Consider the following 18,484-nt stretch of genomic DNA (forward strand, 5'->3'; position numbering starts at 1 on the left):
GTCTATTGATCGTTCCACTTGTCTTTTATACAAGATACCTACCAAGAAGTAGTCTTCTTGCTTCTCTTTTTCATCTCACGTTAGAATGGAAGGTTTTTCGTAAATGGTTGAAATCATTGTTCGATGGTAACAAGAGATTATGGCAACTTCGTGGTAAGGGATTCGTTCCTGTGTTACATGGAGTTATGGTTCGTAGATGTGTTTTTCCGGTTCCGAAGGGTCGATGACCGGCTCGATGATCGAAATACTTGGCAACCATCCATCGAATCCACGAATGCCAAGCTCGATTATAGTTTTCCTGCTTTTTCTCTCGTTCGTCGGACAGGTTTTTCAGCCGTCCGGCAATGTATTGCTCGTAGGTACGTTGGCGAAGAATCTCGAGCGCGCAATCAGCTTCGACTATTGCGGTAATCTGTACAAATGGTCGCGTGAGAATTATCGCGATGCGGCGTGTCACGCGATAGAGGGGACCATGGTACCCTTTTTTTTATTTTCGTTTTTATCCCTTTTCTTTCTTCCCCCTTCCCCTTGCCTCGATCGACTCGAAGCTGACGTTAAGGGTGGAAGACCGCAGAAGATCGCCGGACGTGGAGTAACGCGCGGCGATCGCGTTCCCAGCGATGATCGGAATCAGGTCATCGATACGACGCAATACCTGTGTCCCTAGTATTTTTCTGCGTGCTGTAATATCGCGTTGCAAGGATTGCGACAGACCAGACTCACGCACAGCGAGTATTGATTTCGAGTCTCGCTGGCAGTGCTGCCACGATTCCGCGTCTCTAGAACTAAACCCTGGATGAGAGCTAGGGAGAAGGTCACCGAAATCGCGTCCCTTTCAAATTTTGAAAATTTTCATTTATTCGCAACGCGTAAGTAAGCTTTTATTCAAATCGATCGTGTTTCATCTCCGTTTACGAGACATTTACAAAAAATTTTAAAAGCTCGTTCCCCGCTGTCTCTATGGTTTTCAAAATTTCCAACATTTACAAATTTCGTTTCTTTCAGAAATTCATTGTCACGACAACGATCCCGTGGTTTTTGAATTTCAGTGACATTATTTAAATTTGTACGATGCAGTCAGACAATTGCTGGTTATTTGAAATTTTTCAATTATCCGTGTATCCTTTTTCTTCTCCGAAGTATCCGATCCTTCTGAAGAAATTCGAGCAAGTTCGCTCGGTTTTTTGCCCCCAATCGGTGCACCTCGAGGTCGTCGACGCAGCTTACCTTCTTCGGATGCACGTTGCATCGCCCGAGGGCTGCTTCAAGATGGCGTTCTTCTTTAACCGATGCATATTAACGAGGGTCAATCAGTCGTGCGGAGGTGGTTTTCTCGTACAACGAAGCGTTCAACGAGCCAGATAACGAAACTACGGAATTTCCTTCTCCCATCTGTCTTCTATCGAAACACGTAGTTTTCAAAGTCGATGCAAGTTTGCCACGTCGATCGCTCCCATTTCGAGAAACAGTCGAACCAACAACAGTCGATCACAAATTTCGATCGTGTCTTTACGCAAATTATACGGTCGCTTGACAAATTCGAATAACGAACATGGTTTCGATTCAGGTTCACGCGAAACTGTATAGATCCTCGTTACTTCTATTATAGTCAAAAGATTGCTTGTTTACAATGGCTTCTCGGGTCTGTGAACCATTTCCCTTTGTAAACGCCGATACGATCTTTCCCGAAATAAACGATTGCTATATCACTCGGTTAAGCATGCAGACGCCCATATCCCCATGAAACTTTGGTTACCGAAGTCGTAAAACGCTAAACCACGTTGGCTAATGTTATTTTCGGCCAGTCAAATGGTCGTTATCATGATCAGCAGTTTAGCGCTAGCGGAAGCACTGGAAACTTAACATGCCTCCACGTGTCTGTAATCACCTACCGTACTGTTCAAAAGTATTCGGACTCTTTCTTATTTTCGATTAGGTGTATTTAATTGTACGTACAATTCTAGACAAATTAAACAACAATGATTTTATCCTTTATAATCAGCTTAGATGCGCGTACTAGTGTATTATAAAAGGATTAGATCGACTTTTGAAACCTTATACGTAATGAAACTGGTGTTTGTATCTGTCAAACCTTATAAAGGTTACTTGAGAAACTCTTTGTCATTTTGCTTAATTTTCGGGTTACAAGTCGGATTAAGATAAACCGATGTTTAATACAATCAAAGTTATTTAAATAACGACATGTACGTAATACATACAGTAAACAGCAATATTATCCCTATATTCTTAATAGATAATTAATTTGCTAGTTTGGCAACGAAAAGATAGTAAGCAATGCGTCTAATCTCTATGTGTAGAATCGAAAAATTTAAATCGAAAAATTGTCCAAGTTATAATTAAATACAGAACAATAATATAAATACGTTGAGGAGATTGGTTTGTTTAATGTGCACAGTTCGAAGATAGATATCTTTTGATGTTCAGAAAAACAGGCAATTTGTAAAATAATTTGTAAAATAATTTATAAAATTCACGTACTGTTATTACAAAACGACCAAAGTGTCCGGATACTTATGATCGGTAGCGTGCTAGTTCCATTACCATTCGAGCCACGTGTGGATTATATTTAACCTTCCTTCGCGCGGCTATCGATATTTTTTTCCACCAACGCACGTTTCCGTAATGTCCTATTTTTATCGGTGCGTGGACGTCCGCGTGCAAAATGAAAAGAAAAGAAAAAAAAAAAAAAGAGAGAAGAACGCAAAGAGGACGAGCAGGCACGCGTTTATAGGAAATCATGGATGGTACCGCAGGCATGTAAAGGCAATTAGACGACAGTCGCGAACGCGTCGTAAAACCGTCGCGTCTCGACGAGACGTCGCGCGGAACGAGGCCCTCGCGAAGGCCTTTCGTCACCTCGACGATCTTAAGAATGCACTCGCAAGAATGTACTCGTAAGAATGTACTCACTTTGCGTTCTTTGGCAGTGTGCCAGTCGCTGGGCCAGAATGCGTGGGGGTGAGGCAGAGGGGTGGATTGTTCGTGTTCTGAGGCACCAGGGGTTGCCTCGCGTGAGCCGGTGACGTGTGCGAACCGTAACCGTCTGAATTCAGCTAAAACCAATGAATTAATCCCGGATGCATTTTTATACAGCGGCTCACGAAAGTATTCGAAGAAGTATTTTTCTATGAATATATTATGCGTGTCGTACGAAATATCTTTACACTTCGTTGATATTTTATCGATAGACACGACTATCGGGATTATGTTAATGGGATTTGAAACCAATCTGAAAACATATACAGAAGCTGTAAGATATTCAGTTCAAGTCGATACATATCCCGTATTGAACAAAGTATTTGAACAGTCTATTATTAATTACGTACATTAGCGAGCAACGATATTTAACGAGGATCAGCCGTATTTAAGAAGTTAAAGAACTAAGATCGATAATTTGCTATGAAACATTCTGCTGATTACTAGCGAACGTTCGGTATATTCGACTTGGACAGGAAGCACAGTTTTGCGATGTATTATACATATATGCACATGCTTGAGATAGGACGATCGATTAGAGAACTGGTTCACTGGATGAAATCTCTTTTCTCGACAAACGACAAAGCTCTATCCCCTTTTGAAAGATCGTCCCAAAGAAAGTTAGAACGCAAGTGATGGAACGTAAAACGTTAAGCAGCTAATTCAATAGACCACGGTCGAAACTTATTTATTACAGCTACTTGTAATGTCAAGTTTAAGAAATCTTGACAAGGTATATCGATAATTGATTAAACGTTTAATTAACCGAGTTTTGTTTGCTTTTGAGGAAACCCGATCAACGAGAAAGTGAAAGTAATCTCGAAAGTAAGGTGAAACTGGACTTGGACCGGTAATTTGATGGAAGCCCGTGAAGTTCACGTACCTTGACGACCGTGCCGATGAGCGAATCAGGCGGCATTTCCGGAGGATCCGGTATCACTCCGGGGTTGGCGTGGGCAGGATAATCGTTGTGAAGATTGGGCTCCTTGACAGGAGTGCCGTCGACTCGCTCCATGTCCAGGCTGTCGGTCGGTGTCGGCTGCGAGAGCAGGCGCTCCTTCATCTCGTGCAGATACGGACACCGCTGCATCTCTTCAGAGTTACTTTTCGGTCGATCTGCAAAGTAATCAGGTATCGACCGGTTAAGAGACGAAGCAAGGAGGAAGCTCGTTGCTTGCTTTAAGCTCGATCGTAAACGATAACGTTGACATCGATAGGCCGGCCGTGTCGTGGCCATCGTGTCTTTCGCAAGGGATATCATTAATTATACGCCTCGTGAATAATGCATCAAAACTATTAATCGACCGTTCGTCCTCGTTTCCGGTCCTTCACGGCCGGTAGTTTCGATTCGATCGATATTCCCGAGATCGTCGTATAACGACGGCTACTCGGCCGTTATGTCCGGTACAATGGAATAAAGCGACGAAGAAATGACACCCGCGCACTCAGCCTCCGCCATTCCCTCTGGAATTAGAACCTTTTCACCTCGTTAAGTTTCATCGAACGCGTATTTGTCCCGACCTCGTGCACCGCGCCTCTTCCACACGATTCGCTTATTTACGCAAACAGGCACTCTTTGAGAGGGACACTCTGCGCGAGGATCATCTTAACACATCATCTACCTTTTCTCCCTCTTCTCTCCATTCCATCGACAACTAGTCGTCTGACGGCGAATATCGAGCACATATTCTTCCTCGTTAATACAGGAGGAATCGATAGGAGAACTGGAAGTTCAGGGTTCACGAAATCGCCCCTGCATTAACCTTCAACGTTGAACTTACTCGACATTACGGTGTCCATCGCGTGCCAGTCGAGCAAAAGGACTCGATCGACGAAAAACAAGAACTCGAACGATCTCGATCGCGCGAAATCGAGAGTAGGCCGTGATCGATCGACCGGGACAATCGAGCCGTGGGACGATAGCGTAAACGCGATCGGATCGGCACTGGTTCAAGGGGAAGTCTGATCCTCGCCGAGTACGCGACATGCTCTCTCCCCATAGCAGAGATCGCCAAACATGGCACTGCCGATCGGCCATCGAGCGGTCCGCTAGTCACGTGCGTTCATCTTTCCGCGCGGCCACGCTTCGAGGAACTTGATGAGCACGAGACGGGAAATCGAATGAGAGCCATCGAACACGCATCGAAGCCTGCTCGAGTTCTTTTTACGTTATCATCGAGTGGCGCTGCACGAAGTAGCCGTATCCAGCGGGACTTTCCATTAATTACGTTACGGTGATCTCAATCGTCCGTTACATTTTTGGGAATTTCAGCGTAGAGAGTTTTTCTATTTACTTTTCCTCGTTTGGAATATAATTGCGTTAAATTTCAATTGGCGTGATGCTGGTTGTATGGCTGGCAGACGCAAGCGTTGCAAATTGATTTAAGAATCGATAGTATCCACAATATTATATAAGTAAAATATGATATGAGGTACGAGGAACTTTATTTAAAGTGCTGACTGCGAGTCAGCTTTAACTTCGAAGAATTCTAAAAAATGTATAATTGATGCTTTCGAGGAATAAGGTGTACTCAGGTCTCAGTGATTAACTGTTGAAAAATTTCAATTCGGATTTTGAAGGATTTAGTCGTATTAGGTTGTCCGAAAAGTTTCTTTCGTTTTGTGAAGAAATAATAGACGCACAACGTTTCTTAACGTTTGTATGAAGGTGCATTGTTGTAAAAAACACGTTTGCGAAAGAAAGACATTTTTCGGACAACTTAATATTTATCTGACAGTAATTTATCGCGAATAAGAGAAATTTGTCATTAGCTTAAAGATTCTAAATAGATTAATAAGATAATATTCCGTCATCTCATAATATATTGTATGTATTAACCTAATTATGAAACGTACAAATTTCATCGTATTTGTCGATTAATAATTATCTGCTGTCTTCTGGAACTATGTTACTCTTAGGTTCTGCTTTTAAAAAATTATTAAGATGTTAACATAAAATATTCGCTTACTCTTTTGACACTTTACACTGAGAAGTTTAATTACTTTGCAGACTTTATACTGAAAGTTTAACAGCCATATTTCAATTAATTTTTTAATTAGTAATTATCTGTTAATCATCAAACTCGTGCCATACCAATCAAAGATTAATATCGATAATTTCCAAGCCATTGTTTCGCTTACTACTCGAAACCACATCTATTAAGAGAGTTCTTTCTTAAAACGAATATTTAATCGATATCAAATCGACGGTTCTCTTAATTAGAAGCGAAATCGGAATTTACAGGTGAGCGGTACACGACAAACAGATGGGGCAAACAGAAGAAAGTAGATATCGGTCGAGGATGAATTTTTAACGTTTGCTCGGCGTTTGAATTACGGTTCGCATCGAAATGGCACGGTTTCCCGGCGAAAAGCTATCGATTCTCGAACGCGCCGCTAAATAGGTCACTCGACGCAGCGCAGGTAATTAGCGGGAGTAGCGAGTTTACGTAAGAACGGGTTGCTGTGCGTTTTGCAGGTAGCAGCGTTTCGTGAACTCGACGAGTCAGATTTCTCAGTTATCTCGTTTTCGCGAAAAGGTGTCGATTGCTTCGGGTATCGCGCGATTAACTGGGTCATTTGTTTCTGTACTGTTTTACTCTTGCGATTCAGCTATCTACATTATATATATGTATGTATGTGTGAGCTCTTCTTGTATCTGTATTCAGATGTCTCCGATTATTTTTAAAAAGAAACGGACTAAAGTTACATGTTAAAGTCAACGAATTCTCGCCTACGAATTCTCATTCGTCTATATTTACCCTACGATGTTGCCAGCACAGATTTTCATAGGGAAAAATTATCGATTATCGAACGTTGTTGTGCGTGAAGTTAACGGAAGCAGTTATTTATATCAGCTAAGGGAACCGATGACACCAACGTGAATAATAAATGAGCTCGTCGAACAAAGCTCGTCTCTCGTAGTGCTTGGAATACAATATACATTGTATATTGTATTTTGTATATTAAATATATCATTTAATATACAAAAAGAGAAAAAAGAAAAAAGAATAAATATTCACCAGGAAACGTAAGACACGGATCGCTCCAGTGTTTCGACGTTACGTGATTTTCTAAAGTAGCTTTTCTTCTCGAAATATCGCTTGAAACGAAACCTGACGACACTCTTATTTTTAGTCTAACGGATATTATTACCAATTGTTACGATTCAGATCGCTCATTTGCAGGTATACAGCGTGGAAGAAATTAGACGAAGTGAAGTGTCGTAAGGAACGAACACTCATCGAGGTTGTTAGTTCATTGACAACGCCACGTGTAAATGTTTGCTTGCTGTCGCAAGCTAGGAATAAATTACAGCTACGAGCATGCCTTTGCAGCCGTCGAGCGCATACTAAACCATTTTCTCGACATGATTTGCATCCGTCGTTTCAGCTACGAATCTAACGTCCTTTCGTAGAATCGCGATCTTGTCATCGGTATTTTCATACGTTTAGCAGAAGTTTATATTTATATCGAGATCCGACTGTGATTTCGATCGACATGGAATAGAAACTACGTTCGGTGTATGTACAGCGACGATGAAATTTCAAGGTGATTCGCAAAGCAGGAAAATGGCAAACGCTTGAATGAAACTAGAAACGTGGATAGGAGGGTAGAGGGGGGGGGAGAAAGGGTGGTGAAAGCGAGGCTGCAGTTACTGACCTACCTCGAGTCACGATTGCAAGCTATCTCTACGAAGAGGCGGGCAAGAAGAAGAAAATACTACTGGCGGAAGGGTAGCAACGACCGACCGCAACGTAAATACACGACAGCATCTCGAGAAAGGAACAAAGGAGGGTCTAAGGGGACGATGAAGCTGCCGAGAAAAAGACTCGAGTCATCAAGAGATACTTCGTCTTTTCCATTTTCTGTCTTTTGTTTAGTTAGCGTGATTAAACGTACAATACAGGGAAGAAGTGAGGGGCGAAGTGGATGACACGTAGATAGCGGAATCGTCGGTCTAATCGATCAATTTGTTGGAAGAAAAGTTAAAGGGGTGGCGTGCCGCGTATCGCGAGTACGAGCTCCCGCTTTGAACGTGGTGTTGAATCGTACAAGGGGGAATTCAACAAGTGCAGCAACGGCTAAATGGAATAATCGGTCCGGTTAGAGCAAGCACGGATGGGGTGGAACGAGCGCGAGAAAACGCGGTGCTAGTCGACACTGAGAACACTCGCGATCAATTTTAGGCCGGTTGTTGGTAAATCAGCGGGGAAAAGGTGATCGAGCTTTGACGGAGAATCGATGGTGGTCCGATATAAACAAAGAAGGCGAGGAGGAGTTAAAAAGGAATATAGAGAAGTAAAGTAATCGGAAAATCCTTGGTTACCTGTGTGCGAGTAAGGCTGATACAGGATTCTAACGCGAACCCGCCGGCAGCTAGTTTGTTCCCCGATAACTGACCTATCCGAACGCGCGTCCGGGTGACGCCGCGGCGTCGCGGTGCCCACTGCAAGCTCACGTTCCATTCGTTCTCTCTCGAGACGCGATCGCGAGTCGTGCTGCTTGCCTCCTATTCTTGCACATCGCCGGCTATATATTTAGAAATCCGCGGTTCGTCGGCGTCACAAGCTTTAATCACGATCCTCGGGGGTCGGCTATCACTGTTCCTTCTCCTTCCTATATATTTTTCCTCCCCCTTTTATTTGCCGCGCACTATCCTTATCCCTCCTTTTTCCCCCTATCCTCTCCGTACGTGCTGGCTCCTCCGTCGTTCCTTTTCCACCTCCAGTTCGCTCTGATTGTTCGCCTTCGTTCCCGTTTCGGCAGTCGGCGTGGTATGTATCTCTCTGTCTATTCACGTGTGGCGAACGAAACGGAAAAGGACACGTGTGCGTACGTGTGCGGGTCTTAGGCGTGTGACACGTGCGAGCCAGCTCGGCAAATGTGGAATTATTTCTGCCTTTTGCCACATACCCCTACCTGCCTCTTCCCACGCTACCTTGTTTCCCCCTTCCTTCGTACCTGCCTTCGAACGACGCTTGCTCGCTCGTGAGCCCGACGACGGCGTCGACGCCGATACCGGCCGCCAGAACGCTCGACGGCCATTCCGCCATTCTACGCGATTCACCGATCGCTATTACAGATCTTCTCTTGTCAGCGAACGCGTTCACCAACCCCACCCCCGTTAGTATCCCCCTCTTCATCATCGATCCACGTTAGCACCGCTAATGGAACACCGGGATAGGAGACTTAATTTACTCTCTTGTCGCTTTTCAGATCTGAGAACAATTCGCGTGCGCGATGGATATCAGTTTTTTCCACGGCTCCCTTTTGTTTCTCATCCCGACGGGTGCCCTCTGGTTCGCGTTAACGTTCAGAATCGACAAAATGACGCGTATTTTATTAGAGTCAAGGGATCGATGACGCTTCGTTCCTTCCGGGTCATCCACTCTGTCTCTCTTGCTCTCTTTCTCTCTCTCTCTCTTCTTTTTTCATCCTATTTTTTCCTTCCGTGACTACGCTCCATATTTTCGCCTCACGTTCTTTCGAATATCGAATCCTATTCGCGCTTTCAATCGTAGCCAGATTAACGAACACCCTCTGGAATTGCTCGAGGGCGACGCGTTCAATCCGCCCGGTGCACCGTGGACGTACGTATAATCACAGACTCCTCGAGTCCCTGCAGGTCACGTAAATCCTTTAAGCGTGTGCACACAGATCAAAGATCCCGAATGCGACCCGGAATAGCGTTCCTTTCGGTCCAAGCGTATCACTGATCGTGCTCTTTCTTTGGAGTTACCTCATCGTCGATCCGAATAATGGATCGAATTCGATGCTCGTTTAGAACCTCTGAGACCGGAAGAAACCGCTAGGCCGATAACGATCGATCGATAGAGCCGGCTAATATATTCTCGATTATGAGACCGTCGTCGTACTCTCGATGGAATTCTAGAAACGTGGCCGCCAATTACCATATTGTCGAACGACTAAAGAATTCCGTGTAAATCGCTAATATCGTAGGTTGATGCCTAATTAATTTCTTCTTTCCACGATACTCAAAGCTAACTGTGCTTTCTTTCTGTGCCCGAGCTCTCGCATTTGAAATATCGATAGCCCATGGAGCTCTTCTCAGAACGAGTCTCGATATTCCTTTTTCCTCCGTCTTGTTCTCGTTTATTAATATTCCCTCCGTGCTCTCGTTTCGTCGCGATTTGTTCGAATGTTTTGTTTCGAGCTCGAGAGAGAACCTTTCGCTTCCATAGCTTTTAGATTCAATTTCGCGTATCGACTGGAACCCTCGTCCCCTGACTCTGTCCTCGTCTGTTTCCCCCTTCGTGTACAAACGTCTCGCGAGGATAAAGCGCCGAGGACACATCGAAAATCGTCGACCCGGAATAAGCTCTCCTCCATATTTGAAAGCGCGCAATAAACGAGCTTTCTTCTCGAACAACTTCCTGGAAATGGCGGATTTGAAACGAAACGACGAGCTCGAATGCTCTTTCTCTCTAATCGAGCTGCCACAGTGACACGCTCTATCGCGAGTAATTTTAATTATTCCTGGTTGTTTCACCGTGCACTGATTACTCGATTCTTAACGCATCGAGATACGAGGTAACGACACGAAGTGGAGAATTAACGTCAGGACTGAAAGGGGTCGTAGAGGCTAATCGCGGAAGTATATCTCCCCTTGAAAACAAGCGGCAGCGATATTGTAAGGATGCAATTACGAGCCAGCCTTTCTTCGCTGTCAACAATTATTTCCTTGCCACCGATGTAAGACGTTCGTCCGCTTAAGCTTTCACGCAAACTTTGTTTTCTTTTGCGGCCGCCCGCGATAGCCTGCGCGCGACAAAAAGACCGAGCATATAAATGCGCGTCGTTGAACACAGAAATGGAACTCGACTCCAGCGAGCGGCTAACCCAGTTTCTTACTGGCGCATTTAATTTAAACTGCGAGATCACCGAAGCGCGCCAGCTGTGTGCATCCATCGCACGTTTTTACGAATCCGTGTCTTTTTAATCTGTCGTGCTTGAACGTGGCAACGAATCGCGAGTGAAAGTTCGTTGTTTGACCTCGGTCGGATGTTCGCGGCTACGGAAGCCAGCAATTGCCAAGCTGCGAGAAGTTGCGACGTTGAGGGGAACAAAGTGGGCATGTAATTAAAAATGAAGCACACCCTCCTATGCAATCGCGCCGCGCGTCAAGATCCTGTCGTTTCTCGGCTTCCGACATTCGTTCTCGCGTTCATCGAATTCCAGCCTCTTAAATTCCTCCACGTTTCGCTGACAACGCGATTCTGTGTCCGGAAAACGCACAAATTTTGCGAAAATTCTGCTTACGTTGTTATCTACTGAAAAAATGGAATGAATAAAGTAGAGTGTTTTGAGAAACAATAGTTCGACGAATAATGAATGACGCGTGGAAGAGAATCGACAATCTTCGGGAAGGGAATTGATTCGTGCAGGAAGTCCGTGTGTATGTGTGTGTGTGTGTATAGGGATTGGCGCGATGTCAGCCGAGCAACACGTATCGGGTTGGAAGGCAGCGAGAGATCTCAATGAGCAGTCCATACGAGAATGTACGGTCACAGATATGTAGTACGATAGTCTCGGAGAAACAAAAACATCGCGAGGTTATCGCGCCGGCTCCGCCCGTACTCGCGTCCTCGAACCTGATCGATATGCCCGCCCCTTCGACGTTCTCGGAAAATATCGACCGAGTCCTGAGTATTTCGGCTCCATAGGCTGCTGCTTTTAGTATATTCTACCTTTTCCCTCCTCTTGATTTACCCCTCTAATATTCTCTTTCTATATCTCTACCTCATCGGTAGAAACCGCCAATAGCAATATCTTGATAGAACTGTTTGCGCTCGATTCACTCGTTTCTTTATCCAGAGGAAATTACCAGTCACTCCAAACTCGCCTATTTTTTTTTTTTTTTTTAGTATAGTTCTCTCTCTTTAATATAATTTCCTAGCTACCCGAGTCTTTGGAAAAAACATTTCCTTATTTACGACAGTTCGAACGAGCGAAGTATAGGTTAAGAGACTCGAAATAGGTTAGGACGCACCACCCTTCGCAGCATCCCCCCGAATTTTACCACTCTCCTACTTTCGTTTATATCGTCGTAAGAGAAACATCCACTCGTAAGAAGTAGCACGTAAACCAGCCTGTCAACTACGATGTTCCTGTATACCACCCTCGACATGCCATTATCGATATCTCATACTCCATCCTCGTCTTTCTCGAACGCGATTCTATCGGATTTAATCTCCAGATAATTTCCTATCCAGCTTTCCTCTGCCTTATCGAGCTTGTCCGCTTTTCGAGCACACGTTCTCGCGGCGGCTTTTACGCAGGTCGGTACCATAGTAGGGTTAGGGGAAGGGCAGGGATCACAAGCCTTGTCTAAGGTCGAACACGAAGAGGGAGGCTTACGGTGGTCCTGTTGGTAGAGGTCGTCGAGGATAAGGAGGCCTGGAAGCCGGCAGCGGCGTGGTTCCCGGCGCGATACGCGGCGTCACAACAATCGGACGCCGGAAGCGGCAGTGACGGCGGCAGCGGAGGCGGTGGATCGATTCGGTCGGCCGGTCGTGAACCTCGAAAAACCGTCACGCCGAGCTGCTGCCGCGGTATCCGACACGAAACACGGCCAGACTGCATGGCGACCACCTGTGAGCTTCGTGCCGGCGCCGGCGTCGCGACGCCCACGTACCGTCCATCGACCCAACCGCGCCACCGACGAGATACCGCGACCTCGCTCGACCGAACCTCCGCACCCGGGACCAATTCGAGATTCGCGCATGAAACTGCGTAAGCCGTGGTCTTTCCGGATTTGAATTCTGGATATTGTTATCGTCGTCGTTGAGGGGTGAGCAAAGTGGTTCGCTCTTCTGCATCGAATTACACATACGAAAAAGAACAGATTACGGAAAGGAAATATCCATACGATACGCAATGACAAAAGGATGCGAAGACGTACGATAGAATATAATTTATGAAACATTTTTAAAATAAAAATAGGCGATTTTTAGACGAATGAAATTTTTGGACATCTTTACTTTGAACAAAGAAGGGTTGTTCAATCTACAGTTATGGAATAAAGAGATCTCTGAAATCGAACAAAACTCGTGTTCGTTCGAGGCAATTATATTTTTCTACGGTTAAAAAATATCACAAGTATCGGTCAAATATAAAACAATCGCTATCGGCACGCGTGATTTCTCGTTTCAGTATTCTGTTGAAAATTTTCATGATGCGTTAAAAGTTTTCTTGTTCCTTGAAATAAGATGGAGATTGAAATATAAAAATTCCAGGATTTCGGTAGAATTCGAAGAAAGTAACAGAATGTTTTCCTTTGTTGAGTATAAAATTTGATGATTCAAGATAAGATGTAATAAAATTACACTTGCGACAGCACGGCTGCTTCCGGGAAAATGGAGTAAGCAATAGCGTGTCTATACGCTGTTACGAGTCAGAGAATCGCGCACGCCTATTGTTTCGCGATTCCGATGGAAGTAAAACATTCTACTTTTATTCGGGTTACGAGTTCATTCAATCCAATTTACCTTTAATCGAATCAAAAGCGTTCGGTTTCCTTTCATCGGTGCTCCTTTCTACGGAAAAAGAGGATCGTCAGACTATTCGGTTCGCGTTGCCGTTTGACGATTCGGAATGCCATTCTTCGCTATTTTCGCTCTTTTGACTACAGCATTAACAGTCGTAAATTCAGGCACCGATGTTGAGCGGCTTTGGGACGCCGATATTGTGGCAGAGCGGTATCGCGCTCCCAAGATAATAATCGTAGTAGTTACGATGATTACAACCGCCATTGTTCTTCCCGTCCGATATTATCCGCTTTCCGCGCTTCTCGGTATTTTCTGTCGGTTCAACGAAACGACGAATATGACGCGGTGCTCGGGAGAAAAAAAAAAAAAAAATACAGGAAGGGGAAAAATGGGAAGGAAAAAAATGTGTCGAAGAGAGAGAAGTTTGAAGGGAAAAAACTGGGTCGTTGGGATGGATGGTGCGCGGCAATCGGGAACAACGGTCGCCGAGTTTTCCGTGCGTTTGCTAGTTCGCTCGATATTCCAACAAACGAATGTTTAGACCAGTTGCCAGATCGTCGCGGAGAACCGACGAGGTTGTGAAATAGGAGATGACATTCGATCAGATCCCACGTTCGTCTTGGGAAAAAATTCTATTACGACGGATCTATTACCGTGGGTTTATCCGAGCGGTTCTCGCGCGACGATGAACGCAACTAGTACGAGTTTTCACCAGATCGCGGAAAGCGTCGCGACCGAAGAACGAGAAACGAAGAACGCGTATTTTCGACGAAATATTCTGAAATTAAAACTTTAGATTTTCGTATAATAAATCACTGAAATCTCCTGTTTAATCGTAGCCTTCAGAAAATAATGTTAAACTGAAGATCTGTATGTCCTTGAGGATGTTACAATATTCCGTGACTCTACTATTTTTATTAGTTTCTTACCTCCATAACGAATTTCGATCTCGTTTCACAAAAAAGACCAATGAAAAGATATTCACTGTGAAAACTTGCTCCTTGATGAAGCCACGCGATTAAACTTTCGCTCACTGACGGTCTAAGAATTTTCACTGAGAAACGCTTTTTTCGATTTTCCTTGAAATTATCACCTGGATACTGCGTGTCGAAGTACGAGCAACTTTTCATCCGACTTTCCCGACGTCAGCCCTCTCGAAACGCGAATCTCGTAATTGTGAGCCGCGTCGCGAGGCACTCGCGTCGCGATTGGCGGCTCGAACGCGAATAATCGTGGTTTTATGATGGGCGCCCGATACTTCGCTCCTTTCTCTTCGCGAATCGTGGCTTCCCCTCGGCTCTTGTCGCTTCACGCTTCCCGCGTCCACGAAATTTTGCACCATCGATCGGTACATGCACTTCTATCGAATATTTCCGCGTTACGCTAGTAAAATATTACGAATACGTCTGACAAATTTTAGAAAGCGAAACGAATCGCTTCTGCTATCGTCGAGATTCGTGTTCTCGTTGTCACGTTGAATTCTTGTGATTCGTGTTGTAACACGAGACACAGGCGTTCTATCTATTAGGCTCGTGTCGAATCAAGGTACGAATTGTTAAGGGGAATTTCCAGTCTGAAAATTCGCGTTGTCGTTGTTCTCGGAGGACGAAGTTCCCAGGAGAAACTCCAGAACTTTTTTTTCCTTTCGCGACTTTAATCTTGAACACTGCAAAGCGTCCTTCTGTGCGACAAGATTCTTTGATATGTGTCGGTCGTCACCGAGTAGGTGCTTTTGTCATCCAAGTCTTCGACTCAAAGCGAAAAGAACGTTGTGTCGGATTAGACGCATCTGTATCTGGCCCTAGGTCGTATCAAAGCTGTCACAATTGACACCTAACGAGTTATGCAAACACGAGTCATTCAGAGAGAAATTTCACTAAGATGTATAATTTCAAAGGACGCAATCATAAATTCCTAAATTTTGGAAGCTCCGAATTTCTAAAATCTCTGATTCTTTATTAATCTTTCGCGAACTAAATAATTCGTTTTTGGCAATTTGTAAGAATTTTCTTTCGAATTTCATACGAGGATATTTCACGACCGTTCAAAAGAAAGAAGAGTGTGTGTTCGCGGCAGGTCGGCCATCCCTTCCCACATTACATTTTCAGCCCCCTCGTCCAACTTCTCCACCGACCTCAGCACAACGGTTCAATGCCACGGCCCGATGAACCTAGACACCCGGTATATATGCGTGCACACATACACACACCCAATTTCGCGTACGTATTCGAACGAGACCGTGGTTTTTATTTGCCGGACCTTGACTCGATTTTTGGCTCCTGAATCGTTGCCGGTACCGAAAGGTCGACAGATTTCGAGTACGCGGCTTTTCGCCACAACGAGAGCCTTAATGGCGGGAACACGTTAATTGGTCGCTATCGATTACGGGCTTTTTTCACGAAGATTGCACGCATCCCACAGAACATTTAATCCGAAAAATATACACTTTGAAAAAATCGAAATTAAGCGCGACTGAAGCTTTCTTAAAGTATTTTACAATTTTCTGTATGATAGAAATGTGCACTAGGAATCGATGAAAAAGTGGAGGCAATAGGCGTGCGGGAAGACAGAAACGATCAATCATTAAGAAGGAAACGATTTTTCACGTTAGAGTCGCTAATTAACGCCGATCTGTCTGTCACGTTCGTTTATCGATTAGCAGAACCTAATCGAACAGTGTTACGCAAGTAAATAGCTCGACTTCCGATGCTATTATCCCGCCTGTTATGTACTTACGCCGGTACCTGATGCGTTCGTTACACGCGACTAGCTTGGAGATCGATAAAGCTCGCGTGGAAATTGTTTTGCTGTGAAAAGTCGTTGACCGCGAAAGCGTCGCGGAATCGAAATTCACGTCGTTTAGTTTTTTCTTTTTTTTTTTTATCGCGTCGTATTCACGCCTTCCACAACCGATATGGCCAAGCCATAAATTCTCTAATTGGCCATGATCGCGTCCGTCATAAAGCATTTGTAATGCGATTCGAGTTTCTGCCCGTAATTAAGGTTAGAAACGACAATTATATATGCAGTTCATTAATTTCTTCAAAATCCAGTTTGTTGGAATCTTCGTGCAGAGACGTCAAATGAACGAGCGTTGCTGCAACATGCTGAGCGTTTCGCTGAACAACTTATAGAGTGCGTCATTAGATAGAGGAGCGCGGGAAAAATTTACGGTCGCGTTTCGTTCATCGGCGTTTGCTCAATGAACCAAGATTCCTTTTCAGTGTCTTTCATCGACGAACGTTTTGATACAAAAATAGAAAAGGCGATTGTATCTACCATTGTCTTCTCTCATTTACATGATTTTCGGCTGACAAGTAAACCGTGTTAAATAGACCGTCATTCAAGACGAAACTAGATATTCAGGCAAATAGAAAACAGGCACGCGCGCGGACGTCGTAAGCAAGGGGGAAACAGCGTAATCAAAAAAGCCACTCAACGTGCACTTACGCGAAGCGTACTCACCCGTCCATTAAGCAACAACGATGCGCTCGTAGAACGCCATGAGTCGCGGAGATGGCCCGATTCAGTTTTCACCCCCGTATTCTATCTTCCCGCGAATTCTATCTTGTAATCACGTTCTCCCTTCTCGTCGTCGGCCGAATGGAACGGTAGTACTATGTCCAGCGACACGCTGCCACGTTCTCACCAACTGTTCGGTTATTTTCCTCGAGCAACGTGCTTCCTCTGCGGCATTCGTCGAATGTAAACAAGGTGTTCGGAGCTTGCGCTGTGCCCGGAAGCTTCACCGCGAACCACACAGACCTTTCTGTCCATGCACGCGACTTCTACGCTGCTTCTCTCTCTCTCTCTCTTTCTCTTTCGCACTCTCTCACTCTCTCTGTTTTTCTCTCTTCCACGTCCGTCTTTTCCCTCCTTTTTCCTCTTTCATTCACCTCTCGCGTCCCTGTCCAAGCAAGCTTACGGTTGGTCACCGTCCTCGTCACACCCCTCGTAACCCGTCTTTTTCCCATCAACGGGAAACGCTCCCCCTTCGGAGCCTTTCTGCGTGTTACGGTTCGTAGCTGGAGAAGTTCGGTCGCTTTTACTGTCGCTGCCGCTTCGTCCCCGTACGATCCATGGCGCTGTAATGGCGACGCAACGGTTATGGGGGTCGCCGTGCGCGAAGCCACCCCCATGCACGATGGGGAAGCACGATCAATACCTTAACCCCCGCGATACGCTTTTCCACTCCGTGACGCTTGCCTGTCCCCCGACGATGTACCTAGCCCGCTCACCCTGCAACTCTCTATTTCTCTCTCTCTCTCTCTCGCTTTCTCTCTTACTTTTCCTCTACTCTCTACACTCGGTTCTCTGTATCGAATCGCACCGGTTGTCGACGAGACTCTACCTCCCGCTTTTATCGTCGACCATCCGTCGCTATTCTTTGTCGCGCACAGCGAAACTTTCTGTATCGCGTGGAGCATCGCGACCGACCTGGAACCTCCTCCTCACGAGCAGTTGGAGTCTAGCGGCAGAATGAATGCGACCGGTGGCTCTTTATCTTCCAGCGATGCAATTGCGTCGGAGGGCGGCCTCGAGTGGCCAGAGCAACGGCTTAATCGGAGCCAGGGAACTTCGAGGACGCTCGCCGAGTCTCTCGTCTCTGCCGTGTGTCGGAAATTCGTTTCTCGCGCTATAGGGTGCGATTATTTGGACATCGTTTACCATTTCGGCTCCCCGTATCGAATTTTTAACCCCTGGTCTGCACGATTTTATCGAATTTTATTTCAGCTGGTTTAGCTCTCACGATTAACAACAATTTCGAAATTCCTGAATAACACTTGGTTAAAGCGTTCTACCTTTGTCGATGTCGAATTGTAAATTGGAAAAAACAATTGAAAGGGTGTGTATAGTTGGCGATCGAATTTCTACGTGTTCTAGTGGCATTTCGATGATGCACGGTCGTAAATTACCGGACACTGTACAAGAATGATGGAAAAATCGCTTTTTCCGTTCATAGAACGACTAGCCTC

The 18,484-nt window shown here is 45.1% G+C and overlaps 2 protein-coding genes across 8 annotated transcripts in view; one reads left to right on the forward strand and one right to left on the reverse strand.

Annotated features, from left to right (window-relative positions):
• Positions 1-18,484, forward strand: part of LOC138180785 (uncharacterized) — a 212,891-nt gene that overhangs the window by 96,923 nt on the left and 97,484 nt on the right. The gene's annotated exons all lie outside the window — the stretch shown is intronic.
• Positions 1-18,484, reverse strand: part of OtopLa (proton channel otopetrin-like a) — a 33,311-nt gene that overhangs the window by 13,896 nt on the left and 931 nt on the right. The window contains exons 1-3 of one of the 7 annotated variants that reach the window (XM_069114514.1): positions 16,974-17,196; positions 3,881-4,113; positions 2,932-3,074 (exon numbers count right to left, since the gene is read on the reverse strand). In XM_069114514.1, coding sequence (XP_068970615.1) covers positions 2,932-3,074; positions 3,881-4,087 — 350 coding nt within the window. In that variant the 5' untranslated portion in view covers positions 4,088-4,113; positions 16,974-17,196. Of the gene's footprint in view, positions 1-2,931; positions 3,075-3,880; positions 4,114-4,482; positions 4,567-4,619; positions 4,943-8,326; positions 8,882-14,437; positions 14,723-16,973; positions 17,197-18,484 lie in introns of those variants that run through there. The other 6 variants (XM_069114516.1, XM_069114510.1, XM_069114511.1 and 3 more) reach the window with 6 other exon arrangements.

This window comes from Bombus flavifrons, chromosome 6, assembly GCF_040668555.2.
Source record: "Bombus flavifrons isolate JBK064 chromosome 6, iyBomFlav1_principal, whole genome shotgun sequence".
Classification (NCBI taxonomy): domain Eukaryota; kingdom Metazoa; phylum Arthropoda; class Insecta; order Hymenoptera; family Apidae; genus Bombus; species Bombus flavifrons.